At 65.4% G+C, this 19034-nt stretch overlaps 2 protein-coding genes across 4 annotated transcripts in view; both read right to left on the bottom strand.

The window, feature by feature from the left end:
* Nucleotides 1-1006: 1006 nt before the first annotated feature.
* On the bottom strand, nucleotides 1007-2767 carry IL17C (interleukin 17C). Its single transcript, XM_058707537.1, is given in 4 exon segments — nucleotides 1007-1609; nucleotides 1959-2050; nucleotides 2052-2288; nucleotides 2615-2767. Coding segments are annotated over 4 exon segments (594 nt in total). The 5' UTR covers nucleotides 2618-2767; the 3' UTR covers nucleotides 1007-1347.
* Nucleotides 2768-6887: 4120 nt separating this feature from the next.
* ZC3H18 (zinc finger CCCH-type containing 18) overlaps nucleotides 6888-19034 on the bottom strand; it is a 61317-nt gene continuing 49170 nt past the window's right edge. For all 3 annotated transcript variants that reach the window (XM_058708762.1, XM_058708763.1, XM_058708764.1), the window contains 10 exons: nucleotides 16405-16596; nucleotides 15663-15788; nucleotides 13137-13241; nucleotides 12083-12226; nucleotides 11633-11692; nucleotides 10506-10666; nucleotides 10073-10269; nucleotides 9414-9510; nucleotides 8377-8473; nucleotides 6888-7815 (listed from right to left, as the gene is read on the bottom strand). In XM_058708762.1, coding sequence (XP_058564745.1) covers nucleotides 7602-7815; nucleotides 8377-8473; nucleotides 9414-9510; nucleotides 10073-10269; nucleotides 10506-10666; nucleotides 11633-11692; nucleotides 12083-12226; nucleotides 13137-13241; nucleotides 15663-15788; nucleotides 16405-16596 — 1393 coding nt within the window. In that variant the 3' untranslated portion in view covers nucleotides 6888-7601. The remainder of the gene's footprint in view (nucleotides 7816-8376; nucleotides 8474-9413; nucleotides 9511-10072; nucleotides 10270-10505; nucleotides 10667-11632; nucleotides 11693-12082; nucleotides 12227-13136; nucleotides 13242-15662; nucleotides 15789-16404; nucleotides 16597-19034) is intronic.

Genomic DNA, 19034 nt, shown 5'->3' with positions numbered 1-19034 from the left:
TCCCCCCTCCCCGGGGCCTTCACTCCTTCACCAGCCGACGACCGGTGTGGCCACCCACGGGCAGAGTGTCCTTCAGACCCCACACAAAGATCACCCCGAACACCTCCCGCGGGCTTGTTTGAACACAGTGGACCTTGATCGGGGGTGAAAGTGGTCCATCCATCAGGGAGCTTCTGAAAAGAGCCCTGCGGCCCCTACGGCAGTCACCCCTTAGGCTGGGGAAACTGAGGCTCTGAGGGGGGTGTAGCTGAGCCAGAGCTGCCCGGGACCCCTCTCCACACCTGCTGAGGCCACACACCGAGCGCCCCCGGCCCTGACCTGCGTAGTCACGCTGTGAGCCAGGACGCTCTGCAGGAGGCTGGGGTGCCTGGCCTCAGGGCTGCCGGGCTCTGCCGGGTCCCTGCTGGGGGGGCCGAAGCCCCAGGGCCGTCCAGGCAGCGAGATCCGCCTAGGTCTCTGGCGGGGCTGGAGGGGACGTTCAGACGCCGGAGGTGTGTCCCCCCTGAGCGGACTCCCCCAGTTCCCTAAGACGCTGTCTGTGGGGCAGAGGGGGAGTCCCCTTGGTGGAGGAGGGCCTGGCCACAACACGGCCAGAATGGGAACCCCTCAGGTGCCAAGGCCCTGCCAGGGCCAGCGGGGCACACCTGCGTCAAAGCACATCTCCCAAGTGGATGACCTTGGGACCTTCCTGGGAGGACACGAGAATCTAGGGCCGGTGGCTGCCCCCGCGGGACCAGCCCGGTGCCGAGGGCCAGGCGGGGGGGGGGGGGGGGGGGGGGGGAGGGGGAGGGTGTGCCTTCAACCATCGGCCCTCTGCCCTCCCACAGTGTGCTCTGGGGGACGTTTGTCAGTTTAACGACGGGTTGACACTTAAAATAGTTGCTTTGGAGATACAGGGGTACCTCTTCCTCTGGGGGGCTGGGGAGGGGAAGCTTGGGGGGCCGGGAGCAGCGTGAGGCCAGGGAGGGTGTGAGGGGAGCCCCGGGGGAACACCGAGATGGAGGCGTCATCAGAACACCGTTCGTGGTGTTTAAGACAGTTCTAGAAGAAGACAAAGAGTCCTTCCAGCCCAACTGTTTTTGCAGAAAGGGTAAACCGAGTCTCGAGACGGGCCCGAGCAGCAGAGTCACCCTCCAGGCACGGGGGACACAACCGTTTGGGGCGTGGCGTCCGGCCGTCGTTCCGAGGCCCCGAGGCCCGGAGCCTCGGTACCTGCCTGGGGACCCCGTGGGGCAAATAAATAAGCAATAAATACCCATACATAGGGGGGCCCTCCCAGGAGAGCCCCCCGACTGTCCAGCGCGGGGTCGGGGGGGGGGCGCAGGCGACGCCGGCCGAGGCCGGGGCTCACCGAGCCGACCTGGGCAGGACACAGGTGCAGCCGACGGGCACGCGGATGAACTCCGCGTGGAAGGAGAAGGCCCCGGGCGTGGGCAGTCCCGTGGCCTCCCGCGAGCAGGGCTGGCGGCGCAGCACCAGCAGGCTCTGCAGCAGGGGCACCGAGTTGAGCGCCGCCGTCTCGCGGCCCGTCCTGGCGCTGACGCAGCCCCGGCACAGGCACTGGGCGAAGGCCAGCTTCTGCGGGTAGCGGCTCTCGTCCGTGTCCACGCTGCGGGGACAGACGGGGCGGGGCCTCGGTGAGTGAGCCCCCCCCCCCTCCCCGCCACCCTTCCCCCCCCCCCACCCCACCCCGGCCCAGCGCCCCCCACCCGCCCACCCCTGCAGGGGCTCAGGCGCGGACCTCGGCATTCTCCAGGGCGTCCCTGGCCACCGAGCCGGGCCGGACTCTTGCCCACCACAGCGGCAAGGAGGCGCCCCGCTGATGGGGCCCCACCCTCCCGGCCTGGGGGTGACCGTCCCATCTAACAGGCGGAGACGCTGAGGCTCAGAGGGGGGTGGGGATGGCCCAACAGCACGGAGCGGGGACCCCAGCACGCAGGGCGCCCCCCGGCCCTCACCGGTATCTCCAGGGGGAGATGGAACGCTGGTGGATGCCGGCTTCCAGCACGTCCTCCGGACGCAGCACCGGGCACTGGGTCCCAGCGGGGGGGGGCGTCGTGCCGCCTCCTGCGGCCCCCCGCCTCCAGGCTGGACACCAGGGCTACGGGCAAAGCCTGCTCCCACTTGGCAGCTCGAGCCAGCAGATGCGGCGGGGGCTGGCCCAGAGGCAGCTCCTCGGCCGAGTAGCAGCGTGGGGTCCCGTGGGCGTGGGGGCCCCCCCAGAGCTGGGGGCCGTGGCGGGCCAGGCTGGCAGGCGTCCAGAACAGAAGCAAGAGGCCAGGGAGGAGCTGGCGGGTAGGCATTGGGGAGTCAGGTCAGGGGGCGCCCAGGGAAGGGGGCACTCACCGCCCCCCCACCCCGCCCCGGCTTGCCCCATTTCCTGTGGAAAGACGGGGTACAGCCCTCTCTCCCAAGTTGGGGCTAGCCCTGCAGCCCGAGCTCCCCAGAGCACCAGAGCTCCTGGGGCCCGGCTGCCTCCTGTCCCCAGCCTTGGGGGGCTTCCTGGACCCCATCCCAACGTCCTCCGTCCTCCGTGTGGGGGCGGCAAGCCACCAGCCCTTCAGGGCCAGGTGGCCCCGCCCAGGTCGGGGCGTGGGGAGACGCGGCGGCTCACCATGGTGGCGGCGGCGGCGGCGCTGGGCTGCAAGAGGCAGGTGCACCGGCTGCTGCGGTCCTGGAGCCTCCCGGCTCCCGGCGCCCTTTATACCTCCAGCCACACCTGGGGGAAATCCGGGCCGCTTCCTCCCGGGGAAGTGCCCGCTGAGCTTCCTCCTCCCCTCCCGGTGGGTGCCCCTGTCTCCTCCCCGCCCAGGGCGGGCCCGTGCCCACCCCCCTCCTCCTCTCCCTCCCCCGCCCGGAGGGACCCTGCCCCAGGCTGCCCACTGCCGACGGATGGACGCGCCGGGATGTTTTGGCCACGGGGAGCCGTGGGCCCGGCAGCCGGGGTGGCCTCCGTCACTCACACTGCCGCACGGAGCTCCTCGGGGGCCGGTCCCCCAGGTCGTGGACGCGAGGTCGGTCCTGTTTGTAGCCAGTGTTCCAGGAGGGGCATCAGTGCCCGCCCCCTCCTGCACAGGTGGGAGACGTTCCAGAAGGCGCTCCAGGAGCTGGGCCATGGGGCTGTGGGGTGACCGCGCCGGGCGCCTTTGTTACCCTGGAAAGGACAGTGGGAGGTGATCTGGTGAAGCTTTGAATGGCTGGCGTTTGGACACCACCCCCCCGAGTCCCCTGGTCACCCACCAAGACCCAGGGCCCTGTGCGTCCTGGTCCCTCATATCAGAATCTGAAGCGTCCCCCAGCTGAATAGGGTCTGAGGGTGGAGGGAGGGCGTCATCTGCCGTCCCAGGACCCCGCCTGCCCACATGCGGGCAGTGGCCAGCATCCGCACCAGGCAGGCGCCACCCCTGAGACTCCAGGGATGCGGAGACCCCTTGAGGGAGGAGGGCTCTCCCGGCGTCTGCACCTGTCAGTGGGCTTGCTGGGCCTATGTCCCGGGGAGCAGGACAGGGTTAAGGGAGACCCTTGTCCCTCGCTGGCCTGGAGGAAATGCCGCTTCCGATGGAGGGATAGATACATTGAGTCCCCAGGGTCGGTCCTCCCTCCAGCGCCCAGCCCTCTGCTTGCATGCCTCCTGCAATGGGGAGATCACCACCTGAATTAGTTTGCTAGAACGGCTTCGACAAAGTACCACACACTGAGGGCTTAAGATAGCAGAAATTTGTTCCCACAGTTTGGAGGCCGGGGTCTGAAGTCATATTGTCAGCAGGGTAAGTGGCATCTGGGGTCTCTGAGGGAGGACCCGTCCCACCTCTTCTCACTTCTCCTGGCTGCTGATTCTCAGGGTCCCTTGGCTTGCGGCCACGACACGGCCCCTCCCCTGTGCCCCCATCTCGCCCTCTGCGTGAGGACACTCACCTCAGCCAGAATGATCCCATCTCAAGGTCTTTACCATAGCTGTGTCTGCCAGGACCGTTTTCCTGGATGAGGGCACGTTCTCCAAAGGCACCGGGGCCAGGATGTGGACTATTTTGGGGGGGGACACCGCTGAGCCTGTGACCGCCTCTGCAGGGCGGGTGCTGGCTGCTGTGCTCTGTGTGTCAGCCCAGGCCAGCTCTCCAGGAAGAGCCTCCTCGGGCCGAGCTGACGGCTGCCCCCTGCACCTGCGGGGGTGCTCGGGGGTCTCCTCCCTTGAGGGCAGGGACAGTGGGGTGGCGCACCTGCCACGGCCCCGGCACAGAGCTGCCCCTGGCGCCTCGGCGTCCCGTAAGTGCCGCAAAATGGGGGGAAGGGGGCTGAGCCCCGGTCCCCAGGGAGGAGAGTGGGGGGACGGCGCCCCAGTCGCGGGGCACTGGCAGATCGACCCCGGCCTGGAGACTGGTGGGGGGGGGGAGGTTCAACGTGTGCGGGACTCTCGCTGCCCTTTGGCCGGGGGGGTCTGGCCACACACGCGCGCGGGTCTCCTTTATGAACTGAAGAATATGCCGTGGCTGCCGGGGGGGGGGGTCCACACCCGCGAGGCCCCAGCCTTGCCCCCTGCCCACACCAGCCCCCCACGAGATGCGTGTCAGCATCTTCTGTGTCTTTTCCGAACAGCCTGCTGGGTGGGCACCGCGTCCAGTGGAGGAACCGGGGGCCAGGCTGTGCGCTCCCCCCGCTTTGTGACACCAGGGGCACCCAGCACCGTTCCCCATGGTCCTGACAGCCAGTTCCGGGGGTAGACGCTGCTCAAGGGGACCAGGGGCAGGGGGAGGGCCCGGGGGGGGCCGGGGGTCCTGGCCAGCCTGACATGAAGGCTGCAAGGATGCAGGGCGGGGGCCCAGGTGGCACCTCATTCCTGCGGGTGGCTGAGGCAAGCACAGAAGTCCTGGGTTGGGCAAGACTGGAAAGGCACCACCAGAGGAAGTCGGAGGGCATCCCGGAGGCGGTGTCCCAGAAGGCCCCGCCCTCAAACCATGCCCCTTGGAACACAGGCCTCCTTCAGCCCTGAAACCCCTGAGCACCACAGGCTGAGCCCCTCCTGCTGAGTGAGGCTGCCTGTGGGCTGGTGGCAACGGTCACCGGGGGGGGGGGGGGGGGGGGGGGGGGGGAGCTGGGTGTGGGGAGAGCAGGGGAGGGGCGGGAGCAGGAGGAGGTGGAGGCCCGGGGGAAGTGGGTACAGAGGAGAGTGCAGGAGGGCATGTCCAGCCGAGACGTAATGACTGAAGGGGGGCTGCCGGGAACGACCAGCGGGAAACCCACAGAAACTTCATTTTCACCAGACCGAGCTGCCACATTAGCCCGTTTTCCCTCACGACGTTGGAGATTGTATTTCACGTTTCAATGACGAAAATACAAATTAGAAAACAAAACCCTTCCGTCTTGCTTTAATCCATTCGAGAGAGAGGAGGAGAGAGGGCAGGGGGGCTTGGTGCAGGGGCAGGCTGGCTGGGGGAGGAAGGTGGGAGGGCCCACCGGGGTGCTGCGGGGGTGGCTGAGGGGACGGGGCAGGCCTGGTCTGAGCTGCCAGAGGAAGCGTGAGCGGTGAGTTAGGTCAGAGTTCCAAGAACGGGAAGCAGCATGTGCAAAGGCCCTCGGGTGGGAGGAAAGGCAAGCAGGCGTCGAAGGGGATAGGTCAGCACGTGTCATGTGGCGGGGCCCCCCTAGCTGTGAAGACTGTACCTGGACACGGGGGGCGGCCTAGGGGACAGACACGGAAGTGGAGGGACGACCCTTAATTATCCCCCGTTTTACACGTTAACCACACGAGCCAGGATCTCAGCCATCGTGTTCCCTGGAGGCAAGGATGCCCGAGGACCCATTACATAACAGAGGACTTCCTTTTCCCAGACGCCCGGCCCAGAATGTTCTTTCCACCAGACTGGGCGGGGGAGAGTTGGCTTGGGGTGCGGCTCTTACCCTTCCCTGGACAGGCACCTGCTAAGTCTAGCCAAGAGGAGCCATGAGCCCAGACGGCAAGTTCCAAACTGTCAGTTTCGACCAGGCTGGGGTGGAGCGGACCCGGGGCTCTGGCTCCGGTGGTAGGGCAAGGAGGGGAGCGCACACGGCTGGGTGGTCGGCTCCCCTGGGGGCTCCTGGCTTTACAGTGGCTATCACTGCCGGCCGGTTGCGGGGTCCGGCAGCCCAGGGGCACAGCGCACATCGGGACAGGCTGGCCCCCAAGCTGTCCGGGTTCTGGCGTTGTGTCCCGGAAGGCCACCTACTCAGAGGATGGGACTTCTCTTCGAACCTGACTTTGACCCGATGGCAAACCAGATAAGCTTTGGAAAGTTGCTGCGACACGTAATCGAGGCCACCGTGTCGGGAGAGGAATCCTAATTCCCGCAGGATGTGGACGTAAACCGGAGCGTGACCTGCTCAGGACACTTGGTGGTGTGGCCGGTCTGGCAGTACACCCCCCACCGGGCCCCTCATTCTAACAGCCAGCCAGCCCTGGGGCCGAGCACCCGAGCGCACTGGTGCTGGACCCAGCTCCCGACCCGGGCACCGTGAAGCACCCCCCAGCACCAGGACGGGGGACGGCAGCACGGGCTCCGCGGCGGGACGTCTCCTGCTCAGCTCAGCGCACCCCGGGGGCGCGGTCACTCCGCCGACTGCACAACAGCTTCCGGGCAGGGCCGGCCTAGCCTGACAATTGTCCCTCCTGGCCTCTCTGCCCCGGGATCCACCTTGGGGAAAGGCGGCCACCGGCTGGCTGGAGTGTCCAGGAAGCCCTGCCGGGGCCAGGTCCCCCACGAGGACACGAGGTGCCCCACCCGGGGGGGGGGGGGGCATGTCCCCAGCCTCCAGCAGCTGGAGGCCGCTAACCTGCCAGGTGGGCCCAGTGGGCGCCGTGGGGCGGGCGACAGTGGGGGCCCGGATCCACGTAATCACCACCGGGGCGAGACGGCTGCTTATCAAAATACTTTATTTTAGGAGACCCCTCAAAAAAAGACCCTCCACATTAGACAGACGCCCAACAACACCCTCGGTCTTTTTTTTTTTTTTTTTTTTGGTCTTTTCTATATTTTTTTTTTCCTTTTTAAATCAACTAAAACAATCTGATGCTTAAAATAAAAGACAGGAAATATTTTCCAATCGGACTTCAGTCAAGAATATATATCTATTTTCTGACCCCGGGGGCGGTGGGGTGGGGAGGAGGCCGGTAAGGAGCAGGTGCTCCCGGGACCCCGGGGCAGGAAGGAGCGCAGGCAGAGGACCGGCCCAGGGCAGGCTGGCTGGCAGAGGGCAGGGAAGACCCGGGCAGGCGGAACTGGGCGCCTGGGACTTATAATTTACATAAAACTGATGCCGCGTCCTTGTTCCTGCCCCCGCCGGCCGGCCTGCCTGCCTGTCTCTCGGGACTTCTGCTCTGGGCTGGGGCTGGTTCGGTCTGGTCTGCTGGGGAGGAGACCGGGATTCGGCATCATCTTCGTTACGTGTGTGTGGCTTCTTTTCCAGCTGAGAAACTTTTTTTTTCTTTTTTAATTTTTAAAAAGAATCACAGCCAAAATTAGACGTTAACTTCAAAATCCGAGAAGGCTGTGCTTACCCTATTTATAAAAACACGAGAGTCTCTAACTCTGGCGGGGGGCGGGGGGCCGAGGGCCGAGCCCGCGGGGCCCCTACACCTTCCCGGGGATCTTGGCCCGCTTGCGAGCGATGGCGTCCTCCACGGCTTTGAGCTGTTTCAGGAGCTCCTCGCGCCGCGACAGCGTGCTGGCCTTCCCTGATTTGGTGCCGGTGGAGACAGCGGTGGCAGTGCCGGCGTCTGAGGCTTTGCCGGGCACGCTCGTGACCTTACTGGAGCTCTTGGACTGGGGTGACAGCTGGCGCTTCCTGCAGGGGGTGGGCGGGTTGGGGGGGGAGAGGCCGTCAGAGGGTCGGAGCGCCGTCCCCCCAGCCCCCCACGCCGTGGGCCTCCCAAGGTGGATGGGGCCCGCTGGGCACTGGCGGCTGTGGAGACAGGTCGGCTTCCGGCCGGCAGTGCTCGCTCCAGCCTGGCCGCGGTGGGAGGGGCCCTGAGTCGTGGGGTGGAGGGGACACGGCGGCGTCCGGGGCTCGCCTGGAACCTGCTGATCTGTCCCACCGCTGCCTCTTCGTGACGGGGAGAAGCCCACACTGACTCGGGAGGAGCCCCGAGGGCCGGGGTGGGTGGGGGCTGTGCGGATAACCGAGGGTGCACCCATCCGGACCTCCGGCCTGAGCGTGTAGTGGGGTGCGGGAAGGGGCTAGGCGGCCAGTTTCCTGGCGGAAGCCAATCTCTGCTCCTGCTCGCAGGGCCGATGGGGAAGGCGGGAGGAGCTGGGGCGCCAGAAAGCCTGGTGCCCCGGGCCCCCTCGTTCTAGGATCTGCTGTGGGGCCGGCTCTGCTGGCCTCCACCCGGGCAGGGGCACTCACCTGTCAGGGGGGGCCACGGGTGCCTTAGAATTCTGGCCTCTCTGCCGCTCTGGCTTCGGGGAGCCGAGTCTTCCACCTGACTTGCGGTCCCGAGAACCTGGACGACACGGGATGAGGTGAGACCGCGGTCTTGATTACGCGTGAGCCAGCAGCGCGGGGTGGCCCACGCGGACGGGGTCGGGTGGGCTTCCCGCACGCCGGCGGCCCCATTCCAGAGCCGTGGCAGCTCACGGGAAGAGGCAAGGGGCAGAGGAAGGGGACGGGGCAGCACGCGTGATGTCAGAGGTGAGACCCCGAGAACCCACGTGGGCTCTGTGCTTCCAGAGCCAGCGCCAGAGCAGGACAGGGGGAAAACACAAGTGACACCACCAAGTCGGAGGCGTCCGTCACACTGCTGTCCAATGAGAACGGAGGGCCCGCAAGAGGGCGCCGGGCGGGGGGTTCGGTGCCGGGCCGAGCACACAGGCTCTCATGCCAGTCGGTCCTCGGTCCGGGCGCGCACGTGCAGTGGGCACCCCCCTCCTGCTCCTGGCGCCCCGGGGATCCCGCCGGCCCCCCTGCCCAGGTTAGCAGGGAGGAGACGCCCTGGCAGAGCTCCAGTCTGCACCGGTCTCCAGAGATCGCCTGAGGGCGGGCGGCTGGGTCAGACTGTATCTACGGCAGCCCCGAGGCCCGCCTGCCCCCTGCGCTCGCTCGTGGACCAGGCTTCCCAGAGTCCGTGTGTCCCACGCCACCGCAAGAGAGGAGAACCAAGCCCCCGCCTCTCATCCAGACAGTGAAGACGTTTTCGAAAAAGAAAACAATGATAAACCTCCTAACTTCTGTTTATGGCAATTTAGTTATTTTTTTCATAAAAAGTGATATTTATGTTAAAACACAATAATCTACGGTTTTAACATAAACACACGTTGAAATCTCCTTCTTAGCTTTAACCTCTACTACCTCAAACACCGACAGATGTACCCACACGATCGGTTTCTGGGGGTATCTTTCAAGGCCCCTCGGCCTCACTGGGCCCTGCAGGGCTTGGGGCTCACCTCGGTCTGGGGACAAGTTAGCACGCTTGGCCGGAGGAGGACTTTGCCTGTCTTTGTCCGAGGGTTCATACCGCTTCCGGCTCCCTTTGTCAGCCGCCTGAGACAGAGAAGGGCACGGTGAGGACCCCGGCCTGACCTGGTGGCCACCACGCGGAAGCAGCCCGGGCGGACGCAGGGTGTCCACAGGACCCCGAGAGAGGCAAGGCCCAGGGGTTCGGGCCTTCACCCTCTGCAGCGAAGGTGCCTGCACAGACACTGTGTTTCCTGGGGGCCACCTGCCCGGGAAGGCCTCTCGCCCTTCTAGTCCCATGCAGCCTTGGGGACGTCAGCTCACACAGCCCGAGTCCACTTTGCTCCCTGCCCCCGGGCTGCACTGTGGGAGGCGGCAGGGCCCGGGTGTTCGGGGAAGGGCCAGGGGGAGCACCCACCGGCCCTGGGACGCTCGGATCTCCCAGGACGTGCCACCGGGCTTCCTCCCCACACGCATCCCCCCGTCCCCGTGAGGCAGTTGGCCGGGGCAGGACGACGAGCTAGCTACGTGCAGCCACCACTCCAGGCCCTAGGTGGTCTAATCCTAGGCGTCAAGCGGCCCCAGCGAACAGGATGGCCCCACAGAGCGGGGCTCCCGGAAGCACCACCAGCAGCGCCCACGGCCTCACCTTGTTCAGCAGCGTCAGCTTGATCTCCTTGTGGGCGACGAATGAGCCCTGCTGGGGCTGCCCGGGGGGCGCCTGCTGGGGGGCCGCGGGCTGCGGGGGTTTCCCACCTGCAGAAGGCTTCGAGGATTTGGGCAGCTGTGCTGAGGAGTCCCTTTTCCGCTTGTCCTCTTTAACCCCGTCTTCCTTCTTAGACTTTCCTGCCAACGACAAACGCGAAGTCACGGTCGCCGTCCTGGCACGGCGGTCTCCCGTGGGCCACGGAGGAGGGACGTGCTCTCGGCCAGGCAACACGCGCGCGTGTCAGAGCTGGGGGGGGGGGGGGTCCCTGTGCTCTCCTGCTGAACCAAGCGAGGCGGGGCGCACAGCCTCTTTCCACACAGGGCCTGCCCGCCTCTGCAGCCACAATGCCCAGGACGCGAGGAGCCCCCTGTACCTTTCTCCTTCTTGGTCTGGGCTGGGGTGGGGGACCGCGAACTGGCTGAGGACACGGGGCTGGCCAGGTCTGCGTACATGTCGTCTGAGTCCACACTGTGCACCGAGCTGCTACTCGACGTGGCGCTGGACACCGAGGAGACGCTGCTCACGCTCAGGGACCTGGACACACACAAGCACGTCTGCACCCCCGCGGCCGTGACCGCACGACGGCCGGGGGCGAGAGGCCACGGGGGGCCGGCAGCGGGTCCCCACGTCCACCTTCCCCAGTCTCGTTTTGAGGCACGTGCGCCCACAAAACCCGAGACTTCAGGGGGTGCTCGGGTGGTTTAGAGGCGCCACACGGCGGAGGGACGCCCGCGTCCCTGAGTCGAGGGCCCCCTCGCGCTAACGCTCAGCCGCCCCGTTTGCCGGGCAGGGTCGTCGGAGCAGGAGCCAGGCTGGCAACGGCAGAGCTGAGGGCCCGGGTACCGAGGCCCGAGGAAGGGGAGGGCTCTGACCCGCAGTCACACCGCACACCGGAGCAGGGGCCACGCCGGCCCAGCACGGGACTCAGGGAAGCGCGGGACCGGTGGCCCGTCTTGCAGGCACCCACAGCCGCCCCCACGGCTCCCGCCACGAGGACTCCCCACGTGGCAGGCCGCGGAGTCCTGTCACTCTCAGAAAACACCGACCAGCACTTCCTAGGTCCTCAGACCCCGAAACGATCAGGGGAGAAAGGGAGGACCCAGTTTTGCTTAAAGACTGGGACTTGAAACCTATTTTAGGAAGATGTGGGCAAAAGGATAAACCACCCGCTGCCTACAGACGAAAGAGCAAGTTCGATTGAGGAACCCGAGCGCTGGTCTCACACGGTCTTCCCTCCAAACAGCTTAAGAGCAGGATTCTTTCCCACTCCTTCTTCTCCCGGATTTGGTTACAGGCCGTCCGCCGAGCGCCTCCAGCACGGGGTGGCGGGGAGGGCTCCGTGCTGGCCTTGGGGCTGCCGGCCAAGGTGCCTCATCCTCTTGGTCCGCGTGCTGCCCCGCAGCACCTCGGGGGGGGCGGGCGCCCGGGCCCGGGGGAGGAGGCGGCCGGGGGCGCGGGGCCGGGGCGCGGGGCCGGGGCCGGGGCGGCGCGGACAATGACCTGGATCTGGAAGTAGACCCGCTGTAGCTGCTGCCGCTGCCGCTGCCGCTGATGGTCCGCCTGCAACACAGAGAGGCGGTGCCACGGCCGCCCGTCCCTCCGGTCCCCTCCCCCCCACCCCCACCGGCCCGGCCGCAGAGCCACAGGCCCAGGCGCTGCTGCCCTCCCCTGAGTGGGCGGGGCTCCGCCCTTCCAAGGCTGGCCGCTCCACAAAACAAGGACGCCAGCCTCTGCTCGAGCCCCCCCCCCCCCCCCCCCCCCCGCAGCCTCTCTCCAGGGGACTCCTTGGTGTCGAGGGGGCGCCCGCGTCCCGCACGGCCACACCTTCCCTCTCAGGGGCTGGCGCCTCCCAGCACGCTCGCGGGGAAATCGAGGGCCGGCAAGTCCCTCGGCTCTGGCACCAGAGACGCAGAAATCTCCAGAAGGGTACCCAGAAGCCCGTTCGCTTACCTCCTGGGGGGGCTCCTAGCCGGCCGCTCTCTCCTCCTGGCTTCCCGAGGGTCTCCTGGCTTGGCGGGCTCGGGGGCCGGAGCGGTGGTCTTAGGGGCCTGTGGTGGGGCTGGAGGAGGGGCTGGCTTCTTCACGGACTTCTCTCTGTGACAGGAGACGGGCGGGAGGGTCAGACCCGGCCTAACAGGCGGGGACGGGTCCTCGAGGAACCCTCGAGAACGACAGCTGGCGCCGTGCCCGCCGGGGATGCCCATCTCCGGGCTGTCCCGGGCCCGGCCTGCTCAGGCGTGGGGCCCGCACCGCCGGAGGAGAAACGGTCCCAAGGGCTGGTGGCTCCCGTCAGTGTGGGGGAAAGACTCTGACAATCGTCTGGGTGGGGCGAACACTCAGTTCAGGAAACAAAGTCCGGGCAAAAAGCATGCCGCTCGGCACAGCGTCGGGGGCGAGTCAGGTTCGGTGCGGGCCCGGCCGGGGACAGCCTCCCGCGGGCCGGCGTGTCCGGACTGCGGTGGGTGGCCTCACACGTTTGTCAAGTACACCTAGCGGCACAACTTGGACGGACGTGGTGCCACTGACGTGAGTTATCCCTCGACGCCATTCGCGTTAACGCTTTAAAAGCGGGCTTCTCAGGACTCGCTCGCGCCCCGGCCTCGCCCTGCCCGTGGGGCCGACCCCACCACTGGCCTCCCGGGCCCTGCGGCGGTCGGAGGGGAGCCCCCTGCGTTCGGCGGCGGCCCTAGGCGTCACCCGCCAGGTGGCGTGGTGCCTGTGGCGCTCCGCGGTGTCTCCCGTTTCCCGCGCTAGTCCCACGCGCCGGGAGGAGCGATAGTGAACGGCGAGCCCGGGGTGGCAGGCTGCCCCCTTCCGCGTGTCCCGGACACAGCCCCGGGAGGGCGATGGAACCGCCTCCCCCACGGCCCGGTCTCCTGGCGCCGCCGCCCGCCTTCTAGGACCTCACTGGGGCCTCTTTACAGTGGGGGGGTGGGGGGGTGGGGGGAGTGGGGAGAGAGGGAGGCAGGGAGAGCGCGGAGGGCCTGACCCCCAGGGCACTTACCCTGCTTTCCCGGGAGGCGGGGCCGGCTCCCCCTTGGTTCTGACGGAAGGTCTGTGTGGGGAAGGCGTTGGGGACGGGGACGGGGACGAGGAAAAGGACCGGGACCTAGAGAGCAAACGGACACGTGAGGAGGGAGCACTGCGGTGCCCTGGTCCCGATCAAGGCCAGGGACGCTGCCTGCCTTCGCAGAAGAGGTCACGACAAGTCTCGGCCTCGGATTTAAAACGGCTTTCAGGTGTTCCCAGTCCTCTCCTCAAACAGCAGCGGGAAAAGGAGTCACCAGGCCGGGGGTCCTGCCGCCCTGGGAGCCGTGTGGGCGGGACAGCAAGGACACACACAGCCCGACCTGGCCCGGTGACAGTGGTGGGACAGAGGGCTGCGCGAGGGAGCCAGGCACGGAGGCCCGGGCGGGGGTGGCTCCTGCTGGAGGACACTCTGAGACAGTGTCCGACGTGAGCAGTGGGACGGGGGCGCTGGCCGGGAGGCTCTGAGGCCGGCCAGGCTGCCTCCTCCGTCCCGGGACCCAGCACACCCTCCCAGAGGAGGGAGCTTCCGAGAGGCTCCGGGTTCGCCCATTTCTCCCGACTTGGAGACTGTGGCGCAAAACGTGCGACATCTTCGGCCAAACGAGCAACGGCTGAACGCCTTGAGCCCCTGCGGTCACCGCACGGCGGTTTTACAGACAGAGGCGCGGACACGTGCCGCACTCTCCTGTCCTCAGGCTCGCTCGGCTGGGGCCGCCCACCGTGAGAGTCCAGAGGGAAGGCCTTGGGAGGCCACACGGCCCCGCGCCTCCGCCTGGGGCGTCCTCAGAGGCGCTGCTACGGAGCCCAGGCCGCTACGGGTGTGCACGGGGGAGGGGTCTGCGGGCAGTGGGCAGCAGGGGTGTCCGGGCAACCCGAGGAGGAAGGTCAGGTGGCCAAGGACGTGTGGCTGATTTTGTGAAAACGGCTGCGATGTCTACATTCGTGATGTGAGAAGATCCTGAAGCCGACGAGGGAAACTGGGCCTGGGACACAGGGCTGGTCCCGGGGCGTGGCTCTGCAGAGCTGGGTGACAAGGACGCCTCACTGCACCGCGGGCCTCCTGCCCACCCCCCTCAGCGCCTTCGAAGCCCCGCAGAGGAGACACCGCAGGCGACATCTTGCCCTCCTGGCACCACTAGCACTTCCAAAACCTCCCAATCTCTCAGCGGGGCCTCAGGCCCACAGCTCACCGTGCACGTACCCTAAACGAGGCCACACACACAGATTCTTGCCACTGACGCTCTGGTTGGTATCCTTTCCGTCTTCTACCTCTCCTCCCACAGGTAGCCCTCCCTGATTGCCCCGTGACCTGCAGCCTTCCTCTGTACCCCTCGAGTACAGCTTAAAACCCCTGGCCACAAGGTTGTGAGGCCTCAGTGCCCACAGCTGACCCTCTAGACACCCTCAGAAACAGGCTGCCTTTCTTTCTCTTGGGCTGCACAAGATCCGACGTCCACAGAACACAGGCCCCACGTAACCCACTCCATCTGTCCTGCACTCAGACTACCATCTCGACCATCGGGTCCGGTGGCTCCAGCGATCTCCCAATGCTGCTCTAATCATCTCTGTAAGTGCCCCGAAGCAACCGTTTGCCAGGAAGGGGCGCCACCGTGGGACCGACCAATCTATTCCAAGAACGCATGGTGATACGCTTCCCAAATGAGTGTGTACATGCGTCTGGCCTGTGTGTGGTCCTGGTCAAGGACTGGGATGACGAGGTCTCTGGCCGCGGCCGTCCAGGGGTGCGGGGCGCACCCCAGGTGCTGTGCAGGCCGCTGCAAGGGTGGTCCTCCACTCCCCACCGTCCTGTGGTCTTGGACCCCTCCTCTCCTAACTGAACCCCGAACGGAACTAAGGGAAAGAAAGGGAGCCGGTGGGCTTCCCCGCCAGTGTCTCTGGCAGGCGGGATGAGGCAGAAAGGGCCTCAGGCAGCTGGCATCTGCCCACAGGCAGGAGAGGGGGGCGGCTGGAGCACACGCCACCTGCACTGGTTAGGGAAACAACAGCAGCGAAACAGAGCCCCAGAACGGTCCCGTTTGTCATGCTGACCGACGACTTTGTTCCGACACAAATGACTGAAGAATTCCCTAAGATTCCGGAGCCTGTCTATTTTCAATGGGGAAAATACACCTCTTGTGTGATCTTTCCAGAAGCGTCCAGCAGAACTTCCTGTGACGACGGAAAAGTTGTAACATCCCCAGACGGGGCTCACGCACAGCCCAACACTCCGTATCAGAGTGAGGATCGCCGCACGTGGCTGCGGGCCCAGCGGACAGAGGGGATGGTCGGGCCGTGGCCCGGCCGTGGCCTTAGTTCCCACCAGGTCCGAGCCCGCAGCACCCACCCCGCGTCATCTTGCCTCGTGCCCTTCCTCAGAAGACGGCGTGAGACGCACGGCTTATGCCGTCCGAGAACAGCCGAGCAGCCCGGAAGGGCGCCGTCAGACAGAGGCCGCGCCCTCGGGCGCCCGCACTGGCCGCGTGTGGTGGCCGGGACGTACCTGGAGCGGCTGCCTGAGAACGAGCTGTGTCTGGAAGACCGGCTGGAGTAGGAGCTGTAGGAGGAGGATCGGGAGCGCGACCGGGACGACCCGGAGCCGGAGTAAGAGGACGACCGCGACGAGGACCTGCAGTGCCGAAGACAGGAATGCGAGTGGGGCCCGTGTGCCTCGGCCCGTGGCCCGCCTCCCGGTGCCGGCCCGCTGGCCTCGCTGTTGCCGGGTGACGGCTCGCGGGACCCCGGGGGGGGACGGAGCCAGCACAGGTGGGCCCACACGTGCGGGAGAGCACGTCTGACCTGCGCACACGCACACGTGTACTTATCGGCCCCTGGCGCACGTCACGAGAACCCCGAATCCACCAGGACCTCTCCGGTCTCCGTCCACACCGCAGGCTCCCCCCACGAGGGGCTGCACCCTCATCTGTTTGTTCAGACCCGGTGGACACACAGAAGCCCCAACTCACAGCAAGAGAGGGGCTGACCCCTCTGCCCTCACCGGGTCCGTGCTCCCGGCTGGGTCGCCAACATCCTGGCCGGTCTCAAGTGTCTATTTTGGGGGGCGTGAAGCCTTTCTGAGGCTCCGAGCATCGGTTCTGTTTGCCGCTGACGCTCTAGCACCCCAGCTTCTCAATAATCTCGGAACAGACGCCCCTGCAGTCCCACTGACTGTCCTCAGGCGGGGGCGGCGTGGCCGTCCGGTGGTGCGGATGAACCAGCTAACTCCGACCAGCCGGCCTCCTTACCTGGAGGAATTGGAGGCAGAGGCCGACGAGGCGGATGTTTTCCGACGCCTTCGTGCCCGGCTGGGGGAGACGGACACCCCGAGTTTCTTCTTGGGAGACTTGGACCGACGCCAGGGGTCCTTCCACTCGTCTGCTCGCTTCACCTGCGGGCCGGCAGCGGTGGCCTCCTTCTTTGGTGGCTCAGTTTGACGGCTAAAATCACAGAGATGTTAGCAACGCTGGGACCCCTTCCATGAAGGCGCCGCTGTTTGGTGAAGGGAACCTTATAAGAGGTGAGATCATGGCGTTAAGTGCCTTATTCAAGGGAAGCGTGACAAATAAAGGGTCGCCTATGGGGGCGGCAACAGTCCACCGACAGCAGAGCTCGCTCCGTGAACGGTCTCCCCGCACACGCGTCCTTCCTGGGCAAACACCCATCTTTCTCCCTCAGGACACCTAACCACATTGGTACTTACCTTTTCGGGTGTACCTGCTTCCTGACCTCCTATCTTCCCCACCCACACTACAAACTCCGGGGAGGACAGGGACAGAGGTGGCCCATCCAACATGCTCTCCAGAGCCGGCACGCAGGTGCACAACAAATACTTAATTTAAGGGTAACGAAGCACTTTTTGTTTTCACGTGCATTAGAGATTTGACGAATCATGAAACTCAAGCCTTAAACGGTTCGTTTGTCGTCTGAGTTAGGTTTAAAGAGGCTGGTTTAATTCACCCAGAGAATATCCTGATCAAAGCCAGAGAGGGAGGGTAGCGGGAGGAGGCAGTGGCCCAGAGAGGGGTGCTCCTCCGTGACCGCCGTTAACGCAAGCGTCAGGACTGAGGGCTAGCGGGCCAGTATGAGGGACCCTGCCAGGCCCGATGAGCAATCTCCCCCAAATTTCAGCGGGGCTGCATCCGTGGTAACCGCAAGTGGACAGAAGTCACCTGTAAGAGAATCAAGGCTGGAGTGTGAGAGCCACACTCTGTGGTGGACGGCGGGCTTCCGGCAGAAGAACCCGGGAGCCCTCCTTAAAGGCGGTGGGAGGTGCTGGGCGGCTGAGTCCTAGACGGGTGAGCCCGTCCACACCACCCAGGAGCTCACGGCAGAGACAAAGTGGGAGAAGGGACTTCAGCAGCCCAACTTGGGAGGAGGCCCAGCACTGGCCAGGGCGCCCTGTGCCCACAGACACACCCCACAAACCAAAACCTCCTCCCTTAATAAGGAGCCAAAGTTTAGGATCCCAGACAAGTAGCAGTTGTGTGCTGGTCCCGGGATATAGTTCTTTATTAATTAAATACTATAAAGTTCATTTAAAAAACACAGAAAGTACAAACAAGGAAATAAATAAAAATCCGGTCCTCCCATTTTCCAGAGACGGCCAGCATCTCTTTATGCCTCTGCGCTCCCTTCCCCCGCACTCTGTCGGCCACAACGAACACTCCCGCGTGCACTCACGCCCACTGTACCCATGACCCGCCCGGTGAGCGCTCGGCTGCAACGGGGCGCCTCCCCGTGGCACCTGCTGTGCAAGTGGGGTCTTCCCGGACCGTGTGATGATGCACGCCACATGCCACGTGCCACAGAATTCCAACATTCCTACACCATCGGCTGTTTCTAACCTATAATGCTAAAATGACCCCCTCTACGTTCACGGACAACTTGTTTCTTCTAAGAGCAGACTCCTGAGAAGTCGAAACGGTGGGTCAAAGGAAATGAACGTTTTACAAGCTAAGTATCTTCCCCAAAGCGACACCAACCTGTGCTCGCTCGGCAGCGTGAAGGCGCCCACGTTACCTCGTTCTCACCTTGCGGGTTCCCGTGTTACCAGGGAAACACAAGATAAACCCTCAACGTGGCAACTGCGTACGTGGAAAGGGCTCCTGGTGCCTGTGGCGGCAGCTGGGGCCGGAAGGCCGGCCCCCGCGCCTCCTGGCCACCCTGAACTCTGGCCGTCGGCCTCACTCTTGGCCACTTTTCTGGCCAGTTCTTTATGTATGTGGGAGGGAGCCCTTCACGGTCCCGCGTCTGTCCCCGGCTACTGGCTCTCAACTCTGGTGGTGGCACTGAATGGGCTCCTTCTCTTTCCGGCACACGGGTCCCGCTCCACTCGGAGCCGCCCTCGCTTGTGTTTTTCTTCTGGGTGATCTCGAGCTCCTTCCTTTCTTTCTTGTGTTAACAGTCCACTCTTTGGTGTGCCCGGAGTTGCGGTTTCTGTCTGCGACGTGTAGGGCAGAGCACAAGGTGGCGTGAGGGGAGGGGGCCCAGGGCGCTGGCCGGCTTCTCTGCCAGCGGCTCTGGGATGCGGGGCCACCTCTGGTGTGCGTGTCTCACTCTCGGGGGGCCACTGTCTCGTAACCCGGCTACTCTCCTCCCTCCAGGATCGTCCCCCCGGGAGGTGCACGGTCCAGAAGCCCCGACGCTCCGAGTTCCCCAAGGTGCTCGGCGCGTGCCGCCCTTGTGCCTGCAGACGCTGTCCCCCCACCGGGCCTCCCGCGGGCGTGTTCCTAAGCTAAGAGCATCTTGCCATTCACCCAGGCCTTCCCTCGTGGGGGCCGTTCTCTTCATAAGACGTCCTGCCTTTTCTGGGCAGAGTTTCAGCTGCTGCGGATTCTCCACCACCAGCACCTGAGCCTCTCGGTTCCACTTGGCT

This window comes from Neofelis nebulosa, chromosome 17 (genome assembly GCF_028018385.1).
Source record: "Neofelis nebulosa isolate mNeoNeb1 chromosome 17, mNeoNeb1.pri, whole genome shotgun sequence".
NCBI lineage: Eukaryota > Metazoa > Chordata > Mammalia > Carnivora > Felidae > Neofelis > Neofelis nebulosa.
Note: the sequence above shows the minus strand (reverse complement) of the source record. Positions and strands in the feature narration are given on the sequence as shown.